The sequence below is a fragment of the Glycine max genome, chromosome 8, assembly GCF_000004515.6.
Source record: "Glycine max cultivar Williams 82 chromosome 8, Glycine_max_v4.0, whole genome shotgun sequence".
Classification (NCBI taxonomy): domain Eukaryota; kingdom Viridiplantae; phylum Streptophyta; class Magnoliopsida; order Fabales; family Fabaceae; genus Glycine; species Glycine max.
The window spans coordinates 19,443,877-19,460,636 of record NC_038244.2 but is presented as its reverse complement, the minus strand read 5'-3'; the positions used below and the strand labels follow the sequence as shown (position 1 = coordinate 19,460,636).

Here is a 16,760-nt window from a genome sequence, read left to right as displayed (position 1 = left end):
GGTGGTGCAGAAGGAAACACCGCCAATGCCACCAAAAGGAGGTCAACCAGTAGGGGATTTCATCATGTTTCATCTTCTTTTTTGGAGTTTTAGACTGTGTATCGATGAGTTTCATTATTGTAAGCCCATAGTTCAAATTAATGGAACATGGTTGTACTGTAAGTACAAGGGGACCCTCCTTGTGGCAGTTACACTAGATGACAACAATAAAATCCTTCTGATAGCCTTTGCTGTTATCAAGAGTGAACCAGTCGGAACATGGTTGTTCTTCTTCCGAAATCTAAAAAGGCATGTCACCCCATAATATAGTTTGTGTTTTGATTTCAGACAGGCACGAGTCAATCAAAAGTGCCTACTCAAGATGAGATAATGGGTGGACGACACATAATTTTGTGTATGTGTTCTGTATTCGACACATTGCACAAAATTACATGAGGAGGTACAAGAACAACCCATCAAAAAATTAATTATCAATATGAGTGAGTGCCAAACTTCTTTCTCTTCATATTAAATATCACTTCATTTTGTATTATTCACATTAACGAAATTGTATGTTTATAAATACCCAACATATGCAAAGACAGAGTCTACATTCCATTACTACTACAACATGTTGAGGGAGGAAGAGAATGTTGAATGAGTAATTAATTGGCTCAAAGAGATTCTGCTAGAAAAGTGAACTCTCGCATGGGATGGTGGCCAACGATGCGGGAACATGACCACCAATCTTACTAAGTCGATTATTTCCGTACTCAAGAAACCAATATATCCATAGTTTGCAAAAAAGGTTTTCACATATAATAAACCATCTTGCATCATTAGGAAAAACCTTTCCTAATGAGGATTTAATTAATAAAGTCTTAAGATGTTTAAGTAGGGAATGGCAGCCCAAGGTAACTGCTATTTCTGAAAGTAAAGATCTTTCTTCCATGTCTCTTGCCACTTTATTTGGTAAATTGTAGGAACATGAGATGGAACTTCAACGCCTCAATCAGAATGAAGAAAATGACAAAAAGAAGAGAAGCATAGCCCTTAAAGCCTTCAATACAAGAAGAAAACGAAAAAGAAGATTCAGATGATGAAGAAGATTTCTCTTTCTTTGTTAAGAAATTTCAGAAATTCATCAAGAAAAGAAGAATTGACAGGCTTCAGAATTTCAATAATGGAAGAAAATCACAAGATGATTCTCAAGTCCTTAGGTGTTACAAATGCAACCAAATTGGTCACATTAAGGCCAACTGTCCGTCAAATGAAGAATGGTCGGAGAAAAGTGAAAAGAAAAGATTTGATGAAAGAAGAACTAAGAAAGCATACATTGCATGGGATGACAATGATTCATCCAATGGTTCAGAAAAGGAGATTAATCTTCTAACCAAAGATTATGAAAGTGACGAGAACATCTCTCTAGGATGAAAAACAAGGAGAAAAAGCATTATCCTCATCTTTGAAGATCTAGACACTTCAATCCTGAAAAAGGTAATATCAAAACCATTACCTTATTAAAATTTCTCTTAAAGTTGAAATTTTGTATTCAAACAATTTGATTATCATGACTAACAATTCTTTATTTGTGTTTTTTTTTATTATTTTCATGAGTATATTTGCTTGATTGATTTCATCTTATTTGCATGAAATATTCATTCATATATTTAAGTAAAATCAATATTCTTCTTACTTGTGTTTTGATTATTTTTTATAAAATTGATTATCTTCATGTTTTAATGTTTTTGCATGACATGATATGTTAATTGCATGATTGAGAATTATTCATAAAGTATCTTCAAATATATTTTTCATAAAAAAATATTTTGATAAAAACTCAAAACTTCTTCTCTCCTAGAAAGCCTTTTGTTTTTGTTTTCTGGCTAAAATAACCACAGGTAATCAATTACCATAATAGTGTAATCGATTACAAGCAGTTATTTTTGGCAATATTGTTCTCTAGTAATCGATTACCATATTTGTGTAATCGATTACAACGCGTCCCTGCACCTATATATTCAAATTTCAAATTCTGAAACCTGCAACTTCTCTCTCTCTCGAAAACCCTCGTCCCCAATTTTTTTTTTCCAGCCATATCTCACTCAATTTGTGTTCAAATCACTCCCCGCAAAGCCCAAACTTCATCTTTTTTCACTTATTTTCATTTGAATCGATTGAAATCTTGGAAAAACTCCTCAAATGGCGGAACCATCGAAGAAGCGGAAAGGATCCTCGAGTCGGAGTCAACGACATTCCGGGTCACAGGAAACACCAATTCCTCCCTCCATTCCCTCTGGATCATTGTTTTCATCAGAGGAACAACATATATGTTACACAAACCTCTTTTCATCTCGTTCCATTGTAGACCCAAAATTCATAGATATGGAGTTCTTTTCAAATGAGAATTTTGAATGCTTCCAAGCATTTGAAAACTCCAATCTTATTCCATTCATGTCTCTGAAATTACCTGTCTATTCTGAATTAGTCAAAGCTTTCTATTCTAATTTAAAAATCCATGAAGGTATCCTAATGTCTGAAATCTATGGGATTAAGATGGTCATTGACCAATCCCTATTTTATGATTTAACAAAATTGCCTAGTGAAGGTGTGCCTTTTGAGGGTGCACTGATTGATGATTGGAAATTCGATTTTTTTGTGCATGATGCCTGCCAGTTGGTTTGCACCAACCAAGTGGATATGACCGAAAGGCTTCTTGCCGGTTCATTGGCTTTTGAGAGCCGCATCCTCCATTACCTTATTGTTCGCATCTTACTCCCTAGATCTTCAAACCTTACTCAGGTTTCTGAAGAATATCTCATTGTCATGTGGACCTTTCATAAAGGTTTACAAATTGATTGGGCACACCTTGTTAGATATCGCATGCATAAGGCATTGCGATTGAATGCCCCATTGCCTTATCCTCATCTTGTTACCCTTTTCCTTCAACACTTCAACATCCCTCTTGATTCTGAACCTTATGTTCCAATCAAGAGATCATTCCTTATAGGCGCTTCAGTCATAGCATCCTTTGGTTATATAAAGGAGCATGATGGCTCTTGGGTGAAGAAGGGTGCTAGAAATGTTGGTGAAGAAGGACATGAAGGAGAGGATTCATCTCTTCTTTCGAAGATTATGGACAGGTTTGATGGTCTTCAAACCTTTGTTGGTGAGAGGTTTGACACTTTAGAATTGCAAGTGGATATGCGCTTCAATGAAATGGAGTCAAGAATCACAAAGGTTGAAGAAGATGTATCTTACATTCGTTCAAGCTTCGATCTTCCACCACCGCCGCCACCATCATCTTAAATTTATATTTTAATATTATTAGTACTTTGATTTGCAGCCTTGTATTTTGTCTATATTATTATGGTATTTGAACAATTTACTATTTTCCTATTTGCATGATATGTTTTGAACAAACACTAAGTATGTTATTTGACTATATGGGTTTTATAGATAATTTATTTATGATTGTTGCTTCATGATTCTTGCTTCATGGTTTGGTTGTTAGTTTCTCAATGTATGAATGTTTAGTTATGATTGATTATTTCAAATTTGTTATGCACTTTGGCTTTTTGTTGATGCCAAAGGGGGAGAGAAATGGGATTAAAATCAAGAACTCACATGAGTAATCAATTTAATTTTAAGATATGCACAAATTCAAAAACAAAGGGGGAGAATTTATGTGAGTGATCGACTAGAAAAAAGTGTGTGTGTGTTTCTTGATTTCAGAAGTTGTCATCATAAAAAAGGGAGAGATTGTATAAGCAAAGCTTCATGGAGAATCAAAGGTGATTCAAAGGTGTTTTGATGATAACAATGATGATAACAAGAGATGATGACAAAGGTGATGACAAAAAGCTCAAAGATCAATCAAAGAACAACTCAAGTGAATCAAGAACAATTCAAGAGTTCAAGATAAGAATCAAGAAGAATTCAAGACTCAAGAAGAAAGTTTAGAGTCAAGAATCAAGATTCAAGGTTCAAGATCTCAAGAATCAAGATCAAGATTCAAGACTCAAGATTCAAGAATCAAGAGAAGGCTTAATCAAGATAAGTATGAAAAGGTTTTTCTCAAAAATTGAATAGCACATGGTTTTTCTCAAAACATGTTTATCAAAGAGTTTTTACTCTCTGGTAATCGATTACCATATTGTTGTAATCGATTACCAGTAGCAAAATGGATTTGAAAAAGTTTTAAATTGAATTTACAACGTTCCAATTAATTTCAAAAAGTTGTAATCGATTACAATGTTTTGGTAATCGATTACCAATGCCTTTGAACGTTGAAAGTCAAATTCAAATGTGAAGAGTCACATCCTTTCACACAAAAGCTTTGTGTAATCGATTACACTAATTTGGTAATCGATTACCAGTGTTTGTTTCTGAATAAATCAAAAGATATAACTCTTCAAAAGGTTTTTGATTTTTTCAAATTGGTTTTAAGTTTTTCTAAAAGTTATAACTCTTCTAAATGGTCTTCTTGACCAGACATGAAGAGTCTATAAAAGCAAGGCTTTGTTTTGCATTTTCAATCAATTCATTCTATCAATCAATCTTTTCCAATTCATTCTTTATACAAGCAAGTTTTCCACATTGATTTCTGTGTCTCTTTGAACTTCTTCTTCTTCTTCCTTTTGCTAAAAGCTTTCCAAAGTTTTCTAGTTTTTCCAAACCTTGAAAACTTGTGCTATTCATCTTTTTCATTCCCTTCTCCCTTTACCAAAAAGAATTCACCAAGGACTAACCGCCTGAATTCTTTTTGTGTCTCTCTTCTCCCTTTTCCAAAAGAACAAAGGACTAACCGCCTGAATTCTTTTGTGTCTCCTTTCTTCCTTGTCAAAGAATTCAAAACGACACAGTCTAAGAATTCTTTTGATTCTTCCCTTTCCCTTATACAAAAGTATTCAAAGGACTAACCGCCTGAGAATTATTTTGTATCCCCATTCACAAAGTATCAAAGATTTAACCGCCTGAGATCTTTGTCTTAACACATTGGAGGGTACATCCTTTGTGGTACAAGTAGAGGGTACATCTACTTGGGTTTGACTGAGAATAAGAGAGGGTACATCTCTTGTGGATCAGTTCTAGTGGAGGGTACATCCACTAGGGTTTCAAAGAGAACAAGGGAGGGTACATCCCTTGTGGATCTTTGCTTGTAAAAGAATTTTTACAAGGTTGAAAGAAATCTCAAGGACCGCAGGTCGTTTGGGGACTGGATATAGGCACGGGTTGTAGCCGAACCAGTATAAAAACTCTTGTGTGTTTGTTTTCTTCTTCCCTACTCTTTTACTTTCCGCTGTGCATTTAATTTCCGCTTTTACTTTCTGTTAAGTTTCTCTTCTACTCCATATTCTCTTAACAACATAAGTAAAAGCCTTAGAAGAGTAATTTTTTAATTAGTAAAAGTTTAGGAATAATTAATTCTACCCCCCCCCCCCTTCTTAATTATTCTGAGGCCACTCGATCCAACAGTTTAAACAGGCCATCGAAGACGCACTTAGAAAGGCAAACACTCACACTGTTCTTGAGTTCGATTGATGTGACACACGATTCTTGGTCCAAGAGACAGTAAACCCAAGAAAGGTTCGGCCCATTAGAGATTCCATGGTCAGGCTGAATGTAAGGTGGTGTGATTGTGGAAAATTCTAGAAGTTGCACATGCCTTGCTCTCACATTGTTGCTGCTTGTGAGCATGCTCATCATGAGTACAAAAACTACATACATTTCGTGTATACATTGGAAAGTGTCTCCAACGTATGCAAAGGATTATTTAGAGAATTATGCAATGAAACCTATTAGCCACCGTGTCATGAGCCAATGATCTCCCCTAACCTAGAAAAGAAAAGAAGTACTAAAGGTCATCTTAACTCCTCTCATATCCATACCAAAATGGATATCTAAGAACTAGGTCAACCAAAGCAATGTTTTTGTTAGAGATAGGGGGAGCAACATGAAGATCAAGACTAAGAAGTGTTTTGACTTTTACATGCCCAACTCCATATTGAGTGACATTTGTATTGCTTGTTGCTTATTATCCTTAGTCAATATGTGTGTACATCATGCATAATCATATAGAAGTAGGAAAATAATTTCTAATATAAGAAAAATCATTTGTGTTATGTAACTCATTGGTTTAATCAATTACCACATGTGTGTAATCAATTACATAAGTCTTTGAGAACTTGCAGAGAAATCATGGCTCTAGTTTAATCAATTACATTATTCATGAAAGTGTTCTCATAAGTGATCAAGAACACTTTAATCGATTAAATTGGAAATGTAATTGATTACTTTCACGAAATAATTAATTACATTGTCAATTTAATCCATTAGAGGCAATTATAATTGAGTTTTCTATATATACTTACATTGTGTTCTCACTTTCATCCAACTTTTACAACTTACAAACTTTAATTTTCATTTCTTGGAGCTTTTTAAAGCAAAGTTTCTCTCAGAATTATGTAATTAGTGAGTTGTAAACATACATTAAAACTACGAATATGCAAAAAAATTACTTTAAAAAGTTTTATTAACTATTATAGATTTTATTTTTAAGTTTCATTTAATCTTTATAAAAGTTTAATTTGGTCTATTAATTTATTTATAGATCTATTTTATATTAAAGTTTTTATATTAGTCTAATTTTTTTTTATATTGGACAATAGACTCTTAAATAATTGAAAAAAAATCTGTTAAATAAACTATAATCTATAAAAATCAAAATTATCATTGCTCAAAACATGATAAAGATGAAAATACATAAGAATAAACAATAAAATAATGTAATACAAATATCATCTTAAATCAAGGTTATTTCATTTTAAACAACAAATAAAATTAAAAAAAATAATACAAAGTGTTCTCAAATAAAAAATTATTTTCTGTTTAAACAATTTAAATATAAATATAATTAATTAAAAAGGAAAAAATTAAAGCAATTTACAAAAACAAATAAATGAAAAAAGAAATAACAAAAAAAATCACGTTATAAAATCGGTTCCTACATTGATTAGATAAAAAAAATTAAATAAACAAACGATTATGGCATCGGTTCCCAGGAAAAAGTTTCATGAGACGGTGTTGTAAACAAATAAAACTAAGAAAAAAAATACGGTTTACGTTAAGAAATTGGTTGTTATTCACCTAAATATTTGTGTGTTTGTATTATTTACATAAATAATTTTTTTTTTGTATTATTTACGTAAAAAATTCTCACAAACAGTATTAATTTTGTTAACAGATTTATATGCATGTGATTAGCACATGTTACTTTAATGATTTTTCACCAAAATATCCCCATCCTTTCTCAGCAGGGTGATTCCATTTTCTAGAAACCACCAATAGAACATCAAAATTATACCATGGCCAATTTAGTTAAATGAATTTTCAACGATGAATCCCCACTAAACCACTCAATAATTTTCAGCATCACATCCACAAAAATGAAAGCACTAAATGGAGAGTTAAATCAACAAAGATTCCAATAGCAAGAAACGGATGAACAAAATTAACAATAAGCATGATAACATAGCGTGAGATGTGAGTGGGGGCTTCCTTCCTCCACCCTTCACCCTCACCACGTACGATACCTCCTCCCCAACCACCACCATCCTCCGCGCTGCACCCCTCCACAACAACAACCACCACCCTCTGTCGCCCCTCCACCGTGGAATATGACACCTCCGCCGCTAAATCTGACCTCACGTGACCGTGCTTAAGGTCTGCTGCACGACCCTTAGTTGCAATGCAGCCACTGTCACTGCAAAGGATTTGACCTCCTCACCTGCTTCGACTACATCGCGTCGTCACTGCGGCACAAGATCTTGGTTTTACATCGAATTGCAGGAAACCCATGCATAAATTCATATCTGGACTCTATAGAAATCTCATTTGATGCGTAGAGGGATTCGAAGGAGACCATGGGACAAGTTTGCAATAGAGATTTGTGACCCTACAAGGAAATGAGCTCGGACATGGCTTGGAACCTTTGGCAGTGTGAAACAAGTTGCATGCTTATGGTGTTGTTTTTCATTTTCGTAATGATGTTGTCTTTTTTATTTAATTTTGTTTGATTTGTTTTTGTAGCTGATCAAAGTTCTTCGAGGATTGTTGAGGGAGAAAAGGGTGTTGAGGATTGGAGGTGGATGAGGGAGGGGTTGTGAGTCTGTTACAGACCTTAAACGACACTAGTTTAACGATTCATCAACCGCGACAATAGTCACATTTTCTTCATGCAAAACGTTTAACACTTGCGAAGTTGGAGAAAATTGTGGCGAACCGATGACAACAGATGGCTTCGTCCGACGAGCAAATGGGTTGTTGGTGATCCGGTGTGGCAGATCTGGATAGTGGTGGTGTTTGGGTCATGGCCACAGCCCGCATGGCTGGGTTGTGTGTGGGAGAAAAAATCTGAGAAAGTTTGAAAAGAAAGTAAAGAGTTGGCTTTTTTTTTACCATTGTGGGGAGGATATAATTGTAAATCAATTAAAATATTAATAGCGTTAGATGGGGGAGTACTAAAGAAATATAAAAAAAAAAAAAAATTGATATGTATGTGTAATTAGAATAAACCTCAGGAGAGATTAATATAACTCTCTAAAATTTAAGTAGTGGTACAACAAAAAGAACAACATAAATACGTTATTTGACTTTATTCACTTTGATTTTAATAATAGGAAACAAAAACTTAATCAAACTATAAAAAAATATGATTATTCTATGATCAGTTTAATTGGTTTTCAATTTTTTTGAAATGATTTTATTTGAATACCACACTACGTGACAGTGCGACACACGGTGATTAGTGCTTCTGTCACGTTGCTTCCTCTGAGTAGACAAACATATTTCGACGATGAGCTTAATAATTGGTGGATGCTTGAGTTAATTCAAAATAAATCTATAGCAATGGCTGAGGTTGGAAAGCCTCGATCTCTCCTATTTTCTAGACTCCTCAACAAAGAGAAACAAAAACACTTGACATTGTAAGTATACTACAAACTTTGTTCAACAAATTAAAATCCTTACAAAGTTGCAAGAATGTTTCAAACGACATACAAAATTTAACTATATATTTTATAAATAATGATATTAATAATTTCACATACACCAATATATTCAGACTTCCAAAGCCAAAATCTGTGGTTTGGTGCATGGAACTTGCTCTGATAGTTTGGTCTCCCAGCACAATGGTCATGTAGCAGCAAAGACACAACAAGGGCTAAAATGTTGAAGGAATATAATTCCTGATAATAGAGCAGCATATGATAACTGGATGAAAACATTAACTTCATTTTGAGTCTCCAACTATACAGCAATACACAAGCAGACTATAAACAACACATATTATTCTCTCTTTCTCTGCATCAGATGAGAACAGATCAACACACAAAAGGAGCATCAACATGATGATCACTGCAATAGAGTCCCGGTTTTTGAGTGAAACCGGAGTTCTTCAGCTTCTCTCTTGCCCTTTGAACAAGTTCTTGGTTTGTGATTGCACCATCAGTCTCCTCAATTATAGCCTGTATTGCATTGCTAAAAGCTCCATAAGCACTGGCAGCGCTTCCTGCAGGACTTGCATCGGCAGAAGTTTGGTCGGTCTGACATCCACTCATCAATATCCCACCATCCGGAAGGCCACGTTTGGTTGGTCCAGCATATGCCTCTTGCTTACTTTCCACTTTTGTCTCCAATGCAGGCTTTGCATATCCCTCATCATTGTCATCAAGCTTTTGCTTGAGAAACTCTTGTGCAAGACCACCTACCAACCCCAATATTCCACCCCCACTTTCACCACTTCCATGTTGGAGTTTGTTAAAAATAACATTCATGAACTTCTTCACTTTAGGACTAGCATCTTCTCCAAAAACATCAAAGAGTGTAGGTCTCAGTTTCCCAACATCTATATCATCTTTTCCAGTTTTCTGCTTGAGTATATCAATCAGGGTTGAAAGGGGCAAAGACCTATTCTTTACATAGCCCCCATTTGGAAGTTCAATTTCCCTATCTTGAGCTTCATCAACATCATCATCCCTGCCTCTGTTGTGGCGCAATGCTGAAGGGATATGGAATCCGCGAGACTCGATGGCATCTTCCACGGTCCGGTGTAGAAAACTTGAAAATCCAAAGCCAGAGCCAGATTGTTCCTCCTCTCCCTTTGTGCTCTCTCCTATCTGCTCCTTAGCTTCTTCAAGTAGGCCACCACTGTGGCAAGAATCAGACACAATTGTGATCGTGCAACCTCTAGGCACCCCATCAACAAATTCCCTGAAATCATCATCTGTTTGTACAGACATAAACAAATAGCTCGTTACTTCCCAATAAAATCATGCCAGTGCAACAATGTTCCATCTAAAACAAAACACCAAATTACTTCTACTATGTTTGAATTAAGTTGGCTACTAACATCAAAATTAATTGATCAGAAAATATCATGAATCGGTTTTCAACATATACCCTTAAATCATCATCTGTTTGCACAGATATCCACAGATAGTTTATTACTACCCAAATAAATAATGCCAATAAAACATTGTACTACCAAAAGAATACACAAAATACCACTATTTTCCAATTAAGTTGCTATAAACATCAGAATTACTCAAAAAAACACAGAAGCATTGTTCTGAAAAAATCATGGATCAGTTTTCAACACCGTTTTATTAATTAAACAGATCCATTTTTTTCCATACTTCACTGGATTCTTGCACCAAATTGACCAAAACAGTTTGACCCCACTTTGTGAGAAACTTCATAAAACGTAATAACCACCCATTACAAAGTAAAAGACTAGGAAGTAATACATTATGTTAGTCTATGAAATTATAATTTATAAGCATCAGTAACATGAGTTTAATTTTGATATACCGTTAGAATAATCTAGGAAATTTTATTGTCAACTAGTTAAAAATCATCTTAGACATAACTATAGAGTAACTACTACAAAAGTTTATAATTTTCAATTATACAACGATTTGTAATTGAATGACAACATAGAAAAACTTCACATGGTAACATTACTAAAAGACCGCCAAATTTATCCTCCTAAGATAACAAAAGAGCTTAATTTCATACATTGCCTACCAAATAGAAATATTGTTGGTATGATTTCTAAGGTAGCTACTATAAAAGTTGAAGGCAATGTTGTTGGAGTCAGATAGAATCATTATGGATAGGAAAACTCTCCCTCCAAGCATTTAACATAACCGCATATCTAGGACTCAAGTCTGACTGCTTAAGAATTCGGGTTAAGCTAAAACAATCCATGCTAGTTGATCCTCGTGCTTGACGGTAGTGCATAAGACTATTTACTTAAGGACTAGGAGTTTAATTATCCATTTTTAAAACGCCAATTTTATAATTTCGGCCAGTAAAACTAATCCGTGCATTTCACTTCATCAAACCAAACATTAACTAAGACCGTCTCTCAAATCTAAAACTGTTTTCACCCGCATACTGTCCGGATCAATTTCACCTTTCTCTTCATCACAAAACACAGTGCCACAACCAGACAAACAACAAGAAAAAACCCATCATAACCTCACAACAAAAGAAATGAAAAGCACCCAATCGAGTGTGTAGAACAATTGATGTTGTGTAAAATACTCGGAAGTAGAACCAACAACGATAGATCAGCAGCTTTTGTCCCTTTACCAAGTGGTTCAGGGATCAAATCCGGATTTATTCTTGGTTATGGAATAAATCGTGTTAGGAGGAAAATATCCATCTCGTTGTTCTCAACGTCCTGACAAAGATTTATTACTGCTTTCAACTAGAACAATTTTGTATCAATATCATAGTTACCAAAAAATAAATAAATTCGGAAGTAGAATTTTACCGTTAGTAATTCTATGCGACTGGATTACGATACCTTGGATCTATAAATAAATAAAAAAACACACACACACACCAATCACGCATACACACAAAGCAAAAAAAAAAAAAAATAGAGAACCAACCAGTGATGAGGTTCATGTCAGACGGAACAATGCATTCATCAAAGCCAGTGTCATCATCCTCTCCGGTTTCCGCGGGGAGGCGCGTGCCGTGTCCGCTGTAATGGACGAACAGAATGTCCCCTGGCTTCGCCGATCGGACCAGCCTGGTCAACGCTGACCGGATGTTCTTCCCCGTGGGCTCCGTGTAGGACTCGTCCGTGTCGATCAAAACGGTGATGTCGTCTTCGGAGAAACCGTATCGATCGATGAGGCAGCGTTGCATCCTCCTCACGTCGTTTATGCATCCTTTCAGCTCCGCCTTCGTGCCCGGGTAGTTTATTCCGATCAAAACGGCTTTTTTCGCCATTCCAACTTTCACTCTCTCTCTGATCTGCCAACGAAGCCTCTGTTGTAGTGGATGTGATGTGACTGTGACTCTTGCGCGTTATTTTAGCTGAATGACGACAAAGACAAAGGGTGTTTATGGTATTTCCCTGCTTCTCCATTATAAGAAAAAACTATTTTATATTTATTAGAATTAATTAACTATATTAAAATGTGTTATTTTTAATTAAAAAAATTATTTTTTTAAACTATTAACCATTTATTGGAAATTTGATATTAAATATGAAAAAATATTCAACATTATTAAAGTGAAAGATATTTTTAAGATAGTCTTATTAAATAAAATATAAATAATTGAAATTTGTTTTATATTTCTTCTGGTCTGATTGATGTTTAAAGTTTTTTACACCAATAAGAAAATAAGAATTACAAGAAAATTAACATTTATTAGAAAATAATTTTACTAAAATATCTTTATTCTTTCTCTTAAATTTTAATAAATGTATTATTAGAACATTACCAATAATAATTTCTTAAGAATGTGTTTCGATGAATAATTTTAATTGCGAAAAGTAATTTATTAGAAAATTTAAATTTTTATAATTTAAAATTTATTGTTTGAATGTTTTTTTTTATGAAGAATTTAAATTTTTGAAATTTTTAACCGATGATCCTCTTCTTCAAGAGGGGGACACATAAAACTAGACCTAATAGGTAGGGGAGCAGCAACACGTGGCGGAGGTGCTCGCCGACGCGGAGGATCTGGGTTATGTCTTGCGCCGTTGACTGAATGTTGTGGTGGGATACACCGTCATGTTCCGGTTCCCATGCGACTTCCTATGTCGCATCAGTATTTTTCTCTTTGGAAGTACACCAACCATATTTTCTCTTTTCTTTGCCTTCATTTTCTTTCACCCTCACAATTTTAATTTTTTTTATCCAAATACAAAATTTTGAAAATAAAAGAATTTTAATTGAAGTATTTAAAATTCTTAGAATTTAAAATTTCTCAGAATTTTAAATTTTCTCATCCAAACACACTCTAAATGAATTTCTTAAGTTATTTTGTATGGTTTCACGATATTTATTGTGGTCCTTATAACATCATGTCATTCTTAAAATGTTTTATTTTAATTTTACTTAATTATGATTGAAATAAAGTAATTAATTCAAAAAATGATATTATTTACTAACAATAATATTTTGATGATTCTCACACGATAATAAGTATCTCTCAAACATTTTGATTTCCTATAAAAAAATATTTTAATTTTAGTTTCATTTATTTTTTCTCAAAAATTAATTTACTTTATTTTTTTGTCAACAAAATCGTAAATAATGAGAGTCACACATATTTTTCCCACAATCCCTCATCTACCTCTCATATTTCCCCTATTTTTTTCTCCTTGGACCCTCAAATCCAATTTTTTACCCCAAATCTGACCCTCTCAATTTCCCCCTAAATATTCCTTCTCAAGTACCTCAATGATTCTTCTCACCTCCCTTAATCTAGTCATCCCAGCCTCACTTCCTTAATCTCGATTTTGTTATGTGTTTGTGGTGTTTGGAGTTTGACACTTGACGTAGTGCGACAACAAACATGCAAGGACAGAAAGGGAAAGGAATGGGCGTGAAAATGGTTTAAATTAGAGAATATTCTTGTGTCTTGATATTGTTGTTATTGAATAATGATTCTTTTGTGTTGATGTTCTTCTTCTTCTTCAATTTCATTAGTGTTCCTCTTTTTTGGGTTGTTGGTATTTTTTGGTGTAAAAAATTAATTTTTATTACTAAGGAATGATTTCTTATATAAGGAATGAATATTCATATTAAGGAACTCAGGTTGCCACATAGATGTACTACAATGGTCAAGAAATTGCAAGGAATGGTTTCTTCAATTAAGAAATCCTCCAAGAAACTCTCATTGGAAGTGTTCTTAAGTCTTCCAAGATAACATTATTTATTACATGTCAATTTGGAATTATTTTCAAAGGGTAAAACTATAATCATTTTATAATGGAAGGAGTATTTGAGACAAAAATAAGAGATTTTTGTTGCTTATATCTAAAGATTGGAGGCCCTATATCACATCATCTCTATTTTTTTGTTTCTTTATTTACAAAGGGTGTTTTAAATTAAATAATTGTAAATTCTTTTATAGTAGTAATTACTTAGTAATCTTTTTTAAAAACAGAATTTATGCACAATTCATAAAATGGATTTTACACAATTATTGGTTCACAAATTGACATGTATGATAAATGTATTGACCTCTCTAATGATTGTTTTAAGGGAGGCATTTGATATAAGTTTTTACTTTTCCATATTTGATTTACAAAAAATAGACTATGCACTAATCACATGAAATAATTTTATATTATCATCCATTTAAACTTTTATTTATGATAAGTTTGATGATTTTTATAATAAATATCTTTAGGAGACATTTGTTTCACAAAATCTTATTAGATTTTCAAGAATGTGGAGATAGAAATATATATTTTTATTTTTGTTAGAAGGTAATAAAATTATTCTTAGGCTTAATTCATTTTTTGGACTCCATATTGCACATGTTTGATAACTATTAAACATGAGTTGTTTTTTTATAATGAAAATATCCTTAAAAATAATTATTTAATAATTATTCATGCTTAATTGGTCAGAATTGATTTTTTTACTATGTATGACTTGCAGATATGAAAAGTACGGATTAAAAGTCTAAAAGATGAAGAAAATATGAAAAAAAGAAGATTTTGGCATCAGGCCCAGTCCAAGAGGCGCGCTCAACGCAAAAACAGGCACCTGCGCTAAGCGAGAAAGCGGTGGGCTAAGCGCAAATACAGGCACCCGTGTTAAGCGAGCAGAGCAGGCTAAGCGCGAGTATGTAGGCTCAAGTTCACTCCAGCAACTATAAAAAGAGAGTCAAGCCAAGAAGAAAATATACATCGAGTCACATAGCACTCTAATACACACTTAAGACCTGTGAACTCCTCCTTAGGAAATTCTTTCTTCTCTCATCATTTTCTATTCCTTTTTTCCATCCCATCTCTTCCATAAGTTCCTATACCCTTTTTCTTGTGTAAGGTCCCTTGTGGTTATGAGAAGCTAAACTCTTAGTTAGGATCTGACAGATCTAAAAAGTTAAAAGATGTATTGTACACTTCATGTTTATCAATGCAAATGGGTGTTTTCTTTCCTATTTTCTTGTTGGAATATATATTTTTATGCTTTAGTTCTAAATTTATATTTTTAAAATATAATTGGATAAGAATATATATAAATTTTTAAAGTAATTATTATAAAAATAACAATTTTTATTTACATGACCATTTATATTTTAAAAATATAATTGGAGAAAAAATAAAAAATATAATAAATTGAAATTATTTAATTCAAACAAAGAATTCAAAATATAAGAAATTTAAATTGTTTTATCCAAACAAGAAATTTAAAATTCAAGGAATTTAAATTGGTTTGTCCAAACAAGAAATTTTAAAAATCTAAGAATTTTAATTGATGCATTCTAATTTTTCTTAATTTTAAATTTCTTGAAATTTTAAAATACTCCATTCAAATACAAAGTAATTTTTGAGTTTTTTTCTTTCTATTTTGGGTATTATTTTCCTCTTATTTTGGAATGCGTTTTTCTAGACTTTTCTTGTATGTGCCTCAAGTCTGAGGTTGAATGGATATTGCTGGAATAGATAATTAATGGATTGCATGAACTCGGCAATTGATTCGTGCACCCAATAAATGGAAGTACCCCTACTAAATTTCGGTAATGGACCCGAATTGGCAATCCACGTTAAAAAATATGTTTTACGAGTTTATTTAAAATTAATGGTTCATGCTCGTCGTGCGACTTGATTAATGTTTGTTTCTATCATCTGCTTTATCGTTGTTGGCGTAATGCTGAAGAAATATGAATTTCACGAGACTCAATTGTATCTTCCACAGTACGACGTAGAAAACCAGGCAATTCAAAGTCGTCGGAACTATAACCAGAACGTTGTCCATCTCTTTGTACTGCTCCTTAGCTGTTAATTAGGCCACTACAATGGTAAGAATTTGATACTATTTGTGTTCTTGGGACCTCGTCTATAAATTCCCTTGTTACATGCTGGGCAAAAATAGTTTATTATTTCCCACAACAATTGTGCCAATGCACACATCTCTTATATAAGAAAACATAGAATAATGCTTCATCCAGTCTTAAATATAAGCAAATAGTGTTTGTTTGCCTCAGTAAATGTTAACTAATTTCACATTATTGAAGGCTATCATCTTCAAAATACCCTTTATTTAGGGTTTTATTTTATATGATCTCTTTTTTATAATTATACCAAGTTTCAATAAAAGATACTTTATGAAAAATAATTTTTAATTGAGATGGTGCATGTAACAAATGGTGATTTTGTCCATGTTAGTTCCTAATCAAACTATTTGTGTGTATGAAACAAATGATGATTTCTAGGAATTTATAGACGAGGTCCC

The 16,760-nt window shown here is 33.4% G+C and overlaps 1 protein-coding gene across 1 annotated transcript; it reads right to left on the bottom strand.

Moving 5' to 3' along the window:
• Positions 1-8,958: 8,958 nt before the first annotated feature.
• On the bottom strand, positions 8,959-12,355 carry LOC100795043 (metacaspase-4). Its single transcript, XM_003531762.5, has 2 exons — positions 11,943-12,355; positions 8,959-10,264 (listed from the first exon to the last, which is right to left on the bottom strand). The coding sequence occupies exons 1-2, from the start codon at positions 12,286-12,288 to the stop codon at positions 9,363-9,365; spliced, it is 1,248 nt and encodes a 415-aa protein (XP_003531810.1). The 5' UTR covers positions 12,289-12,355; the 3' UTR covers positions 8,959-9,362.
• Positions 12,356-16,760: the final 4,405 nt, after the last annotated feature.